Consider the following 14,423-nt stretch of genomic DNA (forward strand, 5'->3'; position numbering starts at 1 on the left):
AATTAAAATTTTCACTTTGGAACATGGTGACACAGGCACAATGAAAGCCTGCACTGCCTCTTCTTCACCAGCAGGCGGGAGTAAAGTCGAGGCTAAACCGGCACTTCAAACCTGAGCTCCTCCCAAAAAGAAGAAATTCAAATACTTCACATGTTTCAAAGCCCATAAATATGTGTTCACTCTGTGGTCATGCTCACTCAACACTATTTATATCATTATTTATTAACTCTTTATTGCTTTGGCTTTTCACAATAGTTACATATAAACATATTTTACAACGTAAGGCATATCTGTCTGATTTTTTGGCAAGTACAACTTTGGAAGAAGAAAAAAAAAGAGTCAGTTATAAAACATGTCCTAACAATACCAGCTGTGCATCAGTAAGGATGCAGGTGTGAGGTGAGATGATGTTGAAACTGGATGTGAAAGCTTGTATAGGCTTGTTTTTTTAAAATCTTGCTCTATGTTACTCCACATCCCTGAGCACCTAAACAGCACCGGCACACTTCTAATAAGGCACTTTTTAGCCACAATGTCCTCGAATCTTCTGTGAGAAAACTTAACTGGATGAATCCTCAACTGGAGCCTTGCTACTGAATGTGAGCCCTTACAAGACGACAGCAGTTCTGCAACATCTGTACTGTACACTATTACATTCGTACACCAACAAAGTGCTGACAAAAGTGCATATTTACAGAGTGCTAAAACATCCAGGAAAACATGTCGAAGCCTTGCAAAGCATCACATATAAAAAGGCAAAATGTGTTGGCAGATATAAAGAAGAAACATGTGCAGCTTGAGGACTGCTTTCAGATTTCATGAAGGTAACATGATGTAATACAGTACTCTCTGCCAGTGAAGTACCAGTGTGGAGACATTTACAGCAACTCAACTTGTACGAGGGGCGATCAAAAAGTTCCAAGACTGTCCCCTGGTGTTCGTTTACGGAGCGCGTACGAGGAACATGTAAACTTAAATAGCGTTCTTCTACCTTGGTGAAGTGCTTCACAATCAGCTGTGTCTACTTTTGGACCACAAACTGGGGAAGAAATCATCACATTCTGCATCATTTAACACCCAGGATAACTTGATGTGGAGGATCATGAGTGGTGACTACAGGTGGAAGAAGAAGCTGCAGTTGAACAGGACAAGGCACATCAGGTCAGGGTTACACCAGGAGCACGCCAGGTGTTTTATTTAACATTCATATGGCTGTGTAGAGAGAATTAGTCCCACAGGGTCAGACTGCCAAGGTAGAGTTCTACTCTAACATCCTGAGGAGTCTGTAGGAGAACATTTGGCACAAATGATCTGAACTGCCTTCACTCGCCTCCCTTTCGCTTCTTCCTTAAAAATTACATTCAAGCTAAAGCGTCACCATTTCGACACACTTTAGGAGATTCTGTCGCAGTTGTTTACATCAAGTGACGTTCAGGAAGCATTGCAATCGTTGCAGAAGCACCAGGAGCTCTGTAACGCTGCACTAGCTTCAACTGCCAAATTCAAACCAAGTATGCTTTTTTTTTATCTTTAAAGGCAAAGTCTCAGAACTTTTTGATTACAACTCACGCTCACTAAAAAGGTAGCATTCAGGGAGTCATTGTTATGAACACTTGTGGTTTCCTTGAACGAGTCCTTAAACATCCACTGTGGGACCGTTTGTCAGTACCTCCAGCTGTCACATCTCAAAGTGTCGGTACATGCTCTCCACGTAGCTCAGGACCCTCTGCCAGTCCGGACCGCCAGCTCTCAGCATCTCCTCTACCGTCTGTCGAGCAAAGATTTCAACCAAATTTAAGAGCTTAACACAAACTACACCTACTAGGTGTGTGCTAGAGGGCAGTGAGCTGATTTGCTGTTCCAGTGTCTTACCAGAGATTGTGCAATCCCAACGGTTTCTCCTGTTTTGAACGCCAGACCGAGATTCTCCCGCTACAAAAAAAAAAAAGGAATCGATAAGCCAAACATAATAAATCACTTGGTCCCATCGATCACACGGGCGCCAGGCACAGTTCCTACCTTGCTCTCAGGACTGAGGGTGGTGTAAGGGATGTGTGAGGGGAGGTAGGTGTGGTAGACGGCACAGAAGGCGAGACCATCGGCCCAGCTGCTGCTGAAGTTGGTAATGTCAATATTCTACGTTAAGAGAAGAAAGACACACAGTGAGTTTCAGTGTCGTAGTGGAGAGCATCTGTGATTGCACCTGTCTGAGGTGAAGACAAGTCAAAAGTAGATCCTGATTGATCTTATTTATCAATTAACGAAGATGCTTTTGTTGTAAGTGCATGCAAGGTTGTAAATAAATTCAGAGGAAATTACTCTAAACAGCTGGAACTTCAGCTCCTGTTCATGTTTTTTGGAGGACAAAAAAATCCATTATTGTTGAGCATCATTAATCTTTAAGTTGTTAGCTTCTGTTTTCATCGCCTGTTATTCCAGACATTTCATTTTGTAACCTAATAGATTTGAAATTGTAGAGCAAAGTGAGTGAGAGCGGTATGTTTGGCACACCAAGAGCTCTTTGAAGCTTTTTTTTTTTTTTTTTTTGGATGAATGCTGATGCTGAAATGTGGAAAACGTCTTCTATAAATCACTTCACACAACTCAAAGTACAGTTGCTTGTGCGCGTCTATCCGTTAATGTGACGGCGCGGTTCAGATTTGGGTCGTAATGAAAGTGATACAAGGATGTTACGACACAATGAAACGCTCATCCAGACGTGGAGCCGACACGGTGAGACGCCATTATGGAACGAGGTCCGTGTCTGTAAAGGGTTTAACATTTATAGCTTGGTGTTTAAGACCAACCAAAACTCAGCTGCATGTCACCTACATCCACTGCTTCAGCTTTAAGAAAGATAACAGGGCCAGTGATGCAGCAGTGGTTGTGGGCCATATATATTTATTTATTCTCGTAGATTAATCGTAGCAGCTGGACTTGCTTGAGTTCCTTGAAGACTTTTCACCTCTCATCCAAGAGGCTTCATCAGTTCTGACTGACTAGTTGGGAGTTCCAGATACTTATATCCTTAAGGAGGGGTTCGTTAGGTTCTTTCGTGGCTAGGTGTGAACGTGGTTTCATCTTCCTGGGGAGAGTTTCAAAACCGAAACTCAGGTGTTCATGGCTCCTTACGGATATAAGAATCTGGAACTCACAACTAGTCAGTCAGAACTGATGAAGCCTCTTGGATGAGAGATAAAAAGTCTTCAAGGAAATCAAAGAAGTCCAGTTGCTACGACTAATCTACAAGAATAACCATGACCTGGATGACTGAGAATCTTCACAGCCATACATATTTTTATTTTATTGTTATTATATGTATTAGTTCAGTTGTGTGGAACCTTTGCTGGGGGGCTCTGGTACCCCTTGTTACGGCCCTGCTGGCCGCTTGGTCTAAGAAACCAGATGGGTGTCTGACATGTCACTTTTCCTCCGAGGTGATCAGCTGATCCAGCCTTCCACTCAACCTGATCGCGAGCACCTGGGCCCGATATATGGACTGCATTTAAAGCGTGGCTGATCAGCGTTTCTCTCTCTCTCTCTTCTCTCTGCTCTCCATCACGACAGCACCACACACTACACGCATTCACATTAACACCACTGATTATACTGACCAACACACCTCATCTTGGCATTGTTATATTTCTTTTTGCTTAAATAAATGTATGTTTTTGTTTAAGTTGCACTGCCTCTCTCAGATTTTGTCATTGCCTTGAGCCGGGTCATGACACCCTACGGACACCTTTAGCCCCCCACCACGTCCTGCAATTGATCTTTTTGCGCCTTACCTCTCCCCTTTTGTTCATGTGTTCTGTACTAAGCGAGACTGTGCTGTTGCAATGTGTTTTAATGTAATATAATTATACTTGTGGGCTCACTTCCTGGTCTAATATATTTATGTCTTGTTTGATTTCTGTGGGGGTTCACATTTTGCGAGTTGATGGAAGATTTTGTTTGTTTTTTTATCAGCTGTCAAAGTTTGTGTTCCGTCTTGTACTGTTCATCTACTGCAAATGCACTGAATGCTTCCTGCCTCACGCAGCGCCCTTTTGTTCATGTGGTCTGTATGAGAAGGGTACAGATTTTGTGGGTTGACAGAAGATTTTGTATGTTTTTTGGGTTTTTAAAATCGGCTGTCAAGGTCTGTAATAAACGGAGATCGCCTCCAAAAGAAAGTCCACGTCTCGGCTCTGAATACACACATATACTGTATATACTGTACACCGCATCAGGTCCAGGATCACCTTGTAGCCTTGGGTTCGGTTCTGACACCAGCGCAGCAGCGAGTTTCTCTTGGAGCCTCCATGGCGACGCAGCAGCAGGTTGAAACCGTCCTGGGACCTGGCGAGAAGAAACAAGCTGTCGTTCAGAGCTGAACTTGTACAGAGAGAGACGTAAAAATCTACGTAACACAACTGACTCTGTTGTAAAACCAAAAAAGAATTCACATTACTGATATCAGTACAAAAGGCTGAACGTTAGGATTTCAGCAGACAAATTTACTTGGCTCAAAACAAGCAATTAGATTTGCAGAGTATGTAGCAATTAGGTTGCTCTCAATGACACAGTAGTACGTCAGTGTGCGAGTGTGTGTGGACTCACTTGGTGGGTGGTAACTCAGTGAGGGCTGAGTTGTACTTGTTTAGAGACTCCTCGCGTTTTCCTGCAAAGACAAACAACAGCGCTGCATTACCGAACAGCAAGTTGTCATTATGAACAATCAGAGCAGTGGGGTTTAGTTACACTGTGCTGCACTTGAACATGGCAGAACGAACTTCTACATGTCTCAAGCATCGTTTATCTTTGACCACTTAGGGGTTGCAGCTCAAGCTGTAACACAGATTATATAAAGTGACAAAGCATGCAGCAAACAATTGTCCTTTTCCTCACACTCAGAGGAACATTAGAGTTCATTTGGAGCCAATATTTACTCTCGTTCGAACCCTGTGTTGGTCTCCAACTTGTGAGAAAAACAAGAGATAAGTAGAAGCTAGCTGTCTGTTTGGACAGAGCGAATGAGTTTATATGGTGAAAACAGCCATCTGCAGCTGCTGGAGACGACGTCATGAGGGTGGCGAGAGTAAACCAACAGTAAAGGGCTGTAAAAGCAAAGCAATAAATGGAAATAGGATCATATCGTGTTTAGGGTAGAATCACAATCCACTATCTGAATCACAGTTCTCTTGGAAAATTTAGCTAAATTCATGTGATCGGATCACAGTCTTGAATGTGGCAGTACATGACAGCGATACGCACTTCATCAATAAAATAAGAAAACACCTTGATAGAGCAGGGCTGTCCAATCCTGGTCCTCAAGGGCCACAGTCCTGCGTGTTTTAGATGTTTCCCTCTTCCAACACACCTGATTCAAATGATCAGCTCATCATCAAGCTCTGCAGAAGCCCGATAACAAATCAGGTGTGTTGGCAGAAGGAAACATCTAAAACATGCAGGACTGTGACCCTCGAGGACCAGGATTGGACACCCCAATGATAGAGTATTCGATAGCTTCATTTAAATGCATTTAATGCAAACCGCCACGAAAGCATGTAAAGTTAGGAACCATAATCTCGTAAGTATTTAATCTTGTGTGTAAATGTCTATACTTGTGTTCTTCATCATAGTGCTAACATTAAAAACATTACTTGTGTATCTTAATGAATAGGCTAAGCAGTACTTCAAGTTGAACCATTTTTCCGCTGGTTGTAGCAGGTTTTTCAGTTATATTGCCCAGCCCTAGTGGTGCATATTGCTGCCTGGATTGAAAATCGGTCACTTCAACTCAAAGCTATAAAGGACACAAATCTCTGTTTTAGCTCTGACTGTATTCTGAAAGTTTGCTGGTCTGCAACCTGCTGTTACTGTTAGTCTTGCATAGCCAGGCCTGATGCACCTCATCCTGCCATAGTGAGCAAAAAATGCTATCATGTTTGTTCTGTTCTGTTAATTATAACAGCCTTCATCAAGAGTTAAGCCCAGGATGCAGCAATGGTGCCCCTGCAAAACAGCAACTAGAGCTGTTTTGATGGAAACGTTAGATGCAGGGAGGCAAGCAGTTTACTGAGAGATGCCAACAGGCCTGTTTTATCCAAATTGTTAGCAAAACTTGAAATTTCCAGCATGACGTCTGTTGCGTAAAGGTTGTTGTGTTTCCTGTAACAAAGGGGATTTTGAGAAGAAAATACAGACAATGTGCCAAATTAAGATCGTCTGTATTTTATTATCGTCAAATCGGCCACCCTTAGGCAAACAAATGCTAAAATACTCGGTAGAGCCGAGCAGAACTGCAGAGTTTGGTGATAAATACTTGCGGGTATATTTATGATGTTCCCTTTTCACATTCCAAAAAGCAATTCATTGTGTAAGAACGCTAATTAGTGCAGCTTCAAAAATGCCTTAAAGTGTATTCTTGCTTAAGAAAAAGAAGCGTTGAATACATTTCAACACAAAAACAGAAATCAGTCCTGCATTGTTTTCCAACATCTTCACTTCCTGCAGACCTCTTCTTCAAAATGGGACCCACTTGCAGAAACATTGTAGTCAAAAACTCAGCAGGGTACCTTTATTCATTTTATAGTAAAAAAGTGAAAAGCACACCTGTATCATTGCTGGACTTTGTTTCTTGCCAATCCAGACTTCTTTGCCCTCTGAGTTGCGTCAAGTTCTTGAAAAGAAACAAGAATCATTCAAGTTCCCACACTGATGAAGCACCTAAGCATTTCTAAAGAATAATCTTTCTAAAGATTAACATCTCACCTTGTTTGTCGGCCCAATTGTTGCAGCAGTGTTGGACTGGAAGGTTCCGTTCTGCACAGTAGGTGAATCTGAGGACGCAGGTAATCTGGAAAGGTTTCTGGAGGAAACGAACAGACCCGATAAAGTGTTTTTAATGGCTTCTTTTTTTTTTTTTTTTCCTCCCTGGGACAGCTGTTTCACTCTGTTCCAGCTGCAAATCAAACTGTTCTAAGTGTCCTCAAGTGGCCCAGCAAAGCAACACATTCAAAAGAAACCAAAACCGCAGTCCTGACCAAATTTGGTAATTGTAATCCATTTCTGCATGTTATGCCAGAGAAAAGAAATGTGGAGGACTGAGAGGCTTTGTTTTGACAAATCTGTTTGAAAAGTGCCACTTATGCAAAACAAGGCTGTAGTAATGTGCTGCAGAAACACTTTTTGTTCGGGAAAGCATCGGATCGACCTGTTTATCTCACCTTGACCTCTCTGTAGGTAACGTCCTTCGCGTCTCACCGGATCGCACCTCCTCCGCGCCCCTCTCCTCATTGGTCACGTTTCTCAGATAACGCTTCGCCACACCTTTACAGTCCGTTCTCGCCTCCTCGCCGACGACAGTCTTCGTCACTTCATTCTTACCCCTACTTTCCACTGCTTCTTGTCCCAACCTGTACAGCCCCCTCTCCCTGCCCCTCTGGGTTCCTTCTTTGCTGTCAGAGTTGTTGGACTCTCCGTTGGGCCTCTCTGTGTCCTGACATGGAACCTGGGCTTCGGTTTTGTCTTGAGCCTGGGTCAGAGTTGCCAGTCTCTGCCTGCTCTCCTTCAGCTCTCCTCTCAGGGTGACCAGCTGCATGTCAGTCTCCTTTTGTCTCTGCTGTGCAGCCGCCAGCTCCCTTTCAATGTCTTTGTGGGCCGTTCTGAGCGCCGTCAGTTCTTCTTCTGTCTCGGCTCTCAGGCGGTCTGCCACCGTCACGGCCACCTGGAGGTCGGCCTGGAACTGCTGCCATTCCCCACGCTCTGTCTGGAAAGGCATGAATGTTGTACGATTGTGTATAAACAACAACGTTAAGACACTTCATAATGGACAATCAATAAAGTTAAACCTCTCTGATGCTTCAAGGTTCGGATAAATCCTTTCGAACTAGCCTTTCGAATTCTGTGAGGCTGAAAATGGCACGCAGAATGGTAACGTACTAATATAAAACACGTATACACCACTCTGCCACAACAATAAAACCACTGACAGCTGAGATGATTTCCTTGTTAAAGAGACAACCAAGAAAAGGAAGGATATATTAGGCAGCAAGTAGTTCTTGAAACTCATGTTGAAAGCTGGAAAAATGGGCAAATGCAAAGATCTGAGCAAATCTGATGAGGTCCAGATCATTATGACTAGTCAGCTACATTTCTTGTGGGGTGTTCCTGGTATGCAGTGGTTAGTACCGACCTACACTGGTCCCAGAAAGGTTAAGTGACATCTGTGTGGTCCCATCCCACAAAGTGAGCAACTGTAGCACAAACTACTGAAGACTTCAATGCTGCTACGACAGAAAGGCATCAGAACATAAAGAGCATCTGAGCTCAGTGCATATGCAGCTGCAGACGAGGCAGAGGGCCAACGCTGACCCCCGCCTATCATCAATAGAACCTTAATGGGCAGGTGAGTGTCAGAACTGGACCATGAAACACATAAAGATTTTGGCCTGGCATGACGAATTGCATTTTCTATTGCATATGTGGACACCCTGGTGCATGTGCATCATTTACCTTGAGAAAGAAAGGCAACGGGATGCACTATTAGGAAAAAGGCAAATCAGTGAAGGCTTGTTTTGGTAATGATTTGGAGAATGTTCTACTGGGAAACCTTGGGTCTTGACATTCACATGGATGTTACTATGATACCATCCATCCATTATCCTCACAAGGGCCAAGGGGGGCTGGAATCTATCCCAGCCGACTCAGGGTGAAGGCAGAGGACACCCTGGACAGGTCACCAGTCTATCACAGGGCTACACTTAGAGACAGACAACCAAGCACACTCACATTCACACCTACGGACAATTTAGAATCACCAATTAACCTCAACGTGTTTTTGGACTGTGTGGGAGGAAGCCGGAGAACCCGGAGAGAACCCACGCTGCACGGGGAGAACATGCAAACTCCACGCAGAAAGATCCCGGGTGTCCTCACTGGGACGTGAACCGGCGACCTTCTTGCTGCCATGTACACCCCTTCATGACAATTGTCTGACAAGATGTTGTGCCCTGCCACACTGTAAAAAAAAAAATGTTCAGGAATATTTTGAAGAATGTGATAAAGAGCTCAAGGTGTTGACTTGGATTCCTCAGATCTCAATCCAGCTGAACCTGGAAACTCACAGGACTTAAATGATCTGCTGCTACGGTCAAGGTGCCTGATACCACAGGACTCCTTTAGATATCGTCTTTTGAGTTCATGCTTCAACTGGTCCGAGCTGTTTCAGTGGCATAAGAGGCACCCACCCAATACGAGGCACGTTGTAGGTTTAAATGTTTTGGCTGATTGGTGTAAAGTTACTTTACATGCCATTAACACAAAGTACAAGAGAGGCAGATGTGAATGTCATTAGTTTGACAGATAATTAATAAAGGATTACAGGAAACATTTCAGGGAAGTCGTAAACCCACAACACTGTGAGATGTGAAGTTCGTGGGACAACCAACGCGAACTGCAGACAAAGACATGTTTCCTATCCAAGAATCTTAACTGGATCTGATTGCCAAAACCAAGCATAGCTGAACCCTCCGCAGACAATGACTATAATCAAATGAACAATCAAATATTCATTTGGCCCTCATTAGAAGACAACAAGTTTAACTGAACTGAGCGTCAAGCCTCGGCACGCCAAGAGAGCTGAGGCTGGCAAGTCAGCTCTAATGAGGCATAACTGAATCATGAGCCAAAAGTGTTTTACTCACTTTTTCTTTAGAAATAACAACATTAACAAGTTTGGACATAGAAATAAAAAAACACAGATTTAAGCAACATTTTTGGAGCCGGACCAAGAACTGCATTGTGAAACTTGCAGTCCCCATCACTGTGGCTGCAATCCAACTGTTTTTTTTTTCTTGTCACTATTAGGCAATGAGGACTCCAAATCACATCTTTGAGGATGAGCGATGCAGAAAAAAAGTTTTCATTCTTCGAGCAGTCAAGCCTCAGACATGCGAAAACACTACCCCAGACATCAAAAGAAGCTCTCGGAACCGCTGAAGCCAAGAGGTAAATGATACCAGACTATTAAAAAATGTTAAGCAACCATCATCATAAAAGGAGAAGTGGGGGCGGGAGGATGTGAAAATAAAATGAAAAGAAGAGAGCGAGGACAATAAAAGTGGTTGAAATCACACGCAGACTTAATGGAGGCAACTTAAGAGCGCAGACTGCGGAGCGATGCGATCGAGCGCTGAGGAGCCGAGGGGTCGGGAAGGTTGGTAATTACATGAAGAATGGATGGCGATGTGGAGGAGGAGGCCGTGTCTGAGCCAAGTCGCTCCCTCATCTGACCAGTGACTCAAGACCACAGCTGGACTCGATTACAGTGGATGCACACACACACACACTAACATTCACATACATATCATATTCCCCTTCCTCCCTCCCTCCCACAAATACACCTCCCCTTCTTCTTCTACCTCAACACCAAAACCGCATTGTTGAGTTTTCTCACATACGTTCAGTTGAAGCGCACTCTCTCTGCCAAACGGATATCAGGATGGCGGTTTGTGGAGCTCTCCAAGTTCTATATTAAGTAAAACTACAAACACCCACTCGGACTTGAGGGATCTTGTCTTTTGTTATCTCTACGCGGACACTCCAACTGGAGCGTGTCTGTTTAAGGAAACAGGAAGGGGCGCTCCTCGGTTCACACTGAGATAACGGTGTGGATTGTCAGTCTTGGGACGCACACACTCGCTCCGTCCCTCAAGGCCTGACCTGGTGCCCCACTGCAAGACCAGATGTGGTATCCAGCCATGACAGACAGACACACACTTGTCTATACTCTTGATGCACACATCTGATCTCCTGACAATTCTTGGAAAAGGGCCAGAACGCTTGGAGATTGCACGCTGTGTGTTGTAAGTGTGTGGTCCAACCATCTGTCCCTACTTCACCTCCACACCCAGTCGTCTCCAACACATACTTGGAGAATCATCCCAACTGTGTAATGGTTCTCCAGATTTCCACAGCTTGTCGTGTGTATTCAGAAATGACTGAATCCACCCTTTAAAAGACGAGGAGCAGACCGATTATCGGTTTGGTTGATAATCAGATCTGGTAATTATCCGTTATTTATTTATTTATTTATTTGGCCTTTGTGCCGTTATTGGATAGTTTTTAGTGAGAGAGAGACAGGAAAGTGGGGGGACGACATGTGGGAAAGGGTCATGAGTGGGATTCGAACCCATGACCTCCACATTGGGACTGTAGCCCTGCACATGGGACGCCAGCTCAACCAGTATTGGCGTCCCGATACGTTATTTTTTTTAAACCAATGCCTGAGAAATAAGTTAATTTAAAAATACACCACTTTCCTCTATCTGTAGTCACCACTCTATGGTTTCCCGCCCACAGCACCATCTGATTGGCTAGGCATCACGAGTCATAGCCAATCACACTGAAGAAAAAGTTCTCTTTTAATTAAACATATGAAAAATATAAACACACTACGACAGTTTCAACAAAGTTTTGTCTTGGCTTTTGTGTTAACTTTAAATTTTAACACACAGACTGTAATTTGTACTGACTCCAAATACTGATTATCAGCCTTCCTGACTATGAATAATCAATATCGGCCCTAAAATAAAAACATATGGTCGACTCCTATCAAAGACAAATAGCACATGACATTACAAAGGAGCCAGAATTGACATAAAAATAACCACAAGTTGAACATCTACATGTCCGTAGTCATCAAATAAAAGCTTGCCTGTTATTCCACTGCTGTTTACCATGCACTGCACACACACCAGGCCTCCTCCCCGACATACTAAATCTTTATTCTACATATAACCCGCCTTCGAGGCCTCTAGATACAGGGCTTTTTTTGGGGGGCCCTGGATTGCGGGAGCAGCCTAGCGAAGAGAAAAGAGAACAGAGAGAACCTTCCTGGAAATCTCCGGCAGCGTTCACCTGGAACTGATTCCAAAGCAGGCCTTTGAGATCGACTAAAATCTCCTGGAGGGAGCGCAAATCTGACCAGCCACCCACACACACCCACTGCTGAGCCATGAATGGAGTGTTTTCATTCTTGTTGGTTAAGACAATTGAAGACTGGTTGTGCACATAAGCACAGACAGATGGTACATTGGATAACATCCTTAGTAGTCCGCTGCACATTGGGTAATCATGTGTCCTTTAGAATTTGACTGAAGTACGTTGGAAGTCGGTTTTGACTGTCAGATATACGGAGAAAGACAGAGGCATTTTGGGAAAGCGGCGATGAAGACGGATGAGGAAAGCACGTAGGAGAGGCTTAGCTGTCAGAATGTGACTGGAAGAATAATGACTTCTTAAATTACATGGAAAAAAAGGTCAAAAATGGGGTCAGATTTAAAGAAAAAAAGGCTTAAATAAGGTAAGGTCAGATGAAAAGATGGATGAATTGGAAGCGCGGCGTAGGAGGGGAGGAAGCGAGAGAGGTGAGTAGGAAAGGAGGGATGAGATAGAGAGTAACACTGCAGCAGGAGTTGTAGGGTAACTGTTTGAGTTCTCAGGGTGGAGCGGTCAGCTCTCTGATGGAGAAAGAAAAAGGCAAGAGAGGCACAGCGAAGGGAGCGAAAGGGAAGGAGGAGGGAAGGCCGTCCTCTGAAGCCAAGACTCTCAATGCATCCGTACGTGTTTGTGCGTCTCACGTGCGGTGCACACACAAAAACACATGGCCAGTCGGTCGCTGCAGCCCTCGGCCCCCGCTACCTCGCTGCACAGCACACAACAAAACACGTTTTGTCTCCCGAACAGCCGAATGTGAACCCCCTCCTCCGCACTGCACTCCCCCTTCTCTGGCTCTCCACAAAAAAAAAAAAGAACGGATCCCAGGACGGCAGAGCAGACTGAGCGGGTTCATAAAGTCGAGCCATGCTAGTTTATATCACCCTACCGAGGGCCCGTGTAAACACAGTGTTGGATTGCCCCCATTTCCATAACACGGCTACCTCTCAGTGCTACACCGCAGCCTCTCTGAGGTTCAGCTGGCCCGGGCGAAGCTTGTGTTTCTAGGGCTCTTATAGGGATGTGGGAAAGTGAAAGAAGAGAGATGAAGCAGAAAAAAAAAACAGAAGGCTGTGAGATTAAATATCAAGCACAGAGAGTCGACATCAAGGAGGTGTGGACGCATTCATGAGAGTCCTACGAGCCAGATTTGCACTTACAAATGTGCAATTAAAATGATTCTAATTTGAATACACGCCAAAAACAAACAAACAAACAAAAAAACAGGGGGTGAAGGAAGGGAGGACAGTCACCAAGGGGGGAAAAAAAGAAGAAGAAAAGAGACTGGGATGAGGGAGGGACTCCGGAGGTCATATTCCAGCTGTTGTAATCTGTGGCAGATCTAGAGGAAGCTGGGAGCCTCCAGCTACAATCCTCATAAGGGAGGGTCAGGAATTGGAACGAGCGACTCACAGGAAATTACCAAAGAACATCACCATCCTCATATAAGTATGGAACGCCCGAGAAATTGGACTGAAGGATTTTTTGCAGAATTCTATGTAACTTTTACTGCGCTTAGGTTGTTCCACTTCTGGTTTGAGGCCTAATAAAGGGTCAGGCCACTCCAGCTGGTGGGTCCCTAGTGGAGAAACCTCTTTTGGCGACGGCTCAACAAAGAGAATTTCACTTCAAACCTATTTTTAATCTGCGGTGACGAAAGCAACAGGTGTCCCGCTAGCGTTTGAGACTTTCGTTGTCAAGCCACGATCATAAGCAACCGTCTTTGATCTTACTCCATCTTCTTGGAGAGAAGATGATGTCAATGATTTTCCTCTTTTGGGCCTCTCAGGAGAAGCACAGGGCAGGAAGACCTTCATTAGCAAAGCTGCAGCTCCCAGGGGGCCGAGGGGGGCCCATTCCAAGGCCTATTGTGATTGGGGGGGATGGAGGGGTGGAGTGTGTGTGTTGGTGTTATCTCCTGCCTCAAAGGTCATAAGTAGTACACTGACTTGTGCACGACTTCCTGTTTACATTTGTGTCTGCTTTACTATTTCAACTGTGCTGGCAAAAAGGACTAATGGTAGAAAATGTGAAATCTTGTAGGAAAAACTAGGAATTAAATAAAATTTCAGTTTTTAGGTGTTTCCTCTGTCAGCGTGGTCCTGGTCCGACTCACTGGATGTAAACTTCAGGTTTCTTCAGGTCAAGCCTGCCACACATTTCACATGTCTGTCTCCTCCCTCTTGATTATCTGCATGTTTTCAAAATCCCCCTCCGCTACGTGAAACCGCAACAACAACCTCCCAGCTAGCACCCTACACACTGAAGACGGCAAGGTTTGCTGAGGACCGTGCTGTAAAGCAAGCCAGCTTGGTTCTTCTAGTGAATTATCCAGTTTAATGACAATGCTCACCTCCCGGAGTGCACATATTCCAACTAAACAACTCCTCGTCACTACTTTCAAGAGCTCCGTCACTACATCCCAGGCTCACCACCACCCA

At 44.4% G+C, this 14,423-nt stretch overlaps 1 protein-coding gene across 1 annotated transcript in view; it reads right to left on the reverse strand.

The window, feature by feature from the left end:
- Nucleotides 1-204: 204 nt before the first annotated feature.
- The window catches only part of LOC103353754 (cytospin-A), a 22,196-nt gene continuing 7,977 nt past the window's right edge, over nucleotides 205-14,423 (reverse strand). The window contains exons 5-12 of the mRNA XM_008276884.1: nucleotides 7,212-7,753; nucleotides 6,757-6,853; nucleotides 6,598-6,664; nucleotides 4,603-4,663; nucleotides 4,245-4,341; nucleotides 2,020-2,136; nucleotides 1,873-1,932; nucleotides 205-1,768 (exon numbers count right to left, since the gene is read on the reverse strand). Of these exons, the coding sequence (XP_008275106.1) occupies nucleotides 1,679-1,768; nucleotides 1,873-1,932; nucleotides 2,020-2,136; nucleotides 4,245-4,341; nucleotides 4,603-4,663; nucleotides 6,598-6,664; nucleotides 6,757-6,853; nucleotides 7,212-7,753 (1,131 nt within the window). The 3' untranslated portion in view covers nucleotides 205-1,678. The remainder of the gene's footprint in view (nucleotides 1,769-1,872; nucleotides 1,933-2,019; nucleotides 2,137-4,244; nucleotides 4,342-4,602; nucleotides 4,664-6,597; nucleotides 6,665-6,756; nucleotides 6,854-7,211; nucleotides 7,754-14,423) is intronic.

The sequence above is a fragment of the Stegastes partitus genome, unplaced genomic scaffold (genome assembly GCF_000690725.1).
Source record: "Stegastes partitus isolate 25-593 unplaced genomic scaffold, Stegastes_partitus-1.0.2 Scaffold82, whole genome shotgun sequence".
In the NCBI taxonomy this organism is placed as follows: Eukaryota; Metazoa; Chordata; class Actinopteri; family Pomacentridae; genus Stegastes; species Stegastes partitus.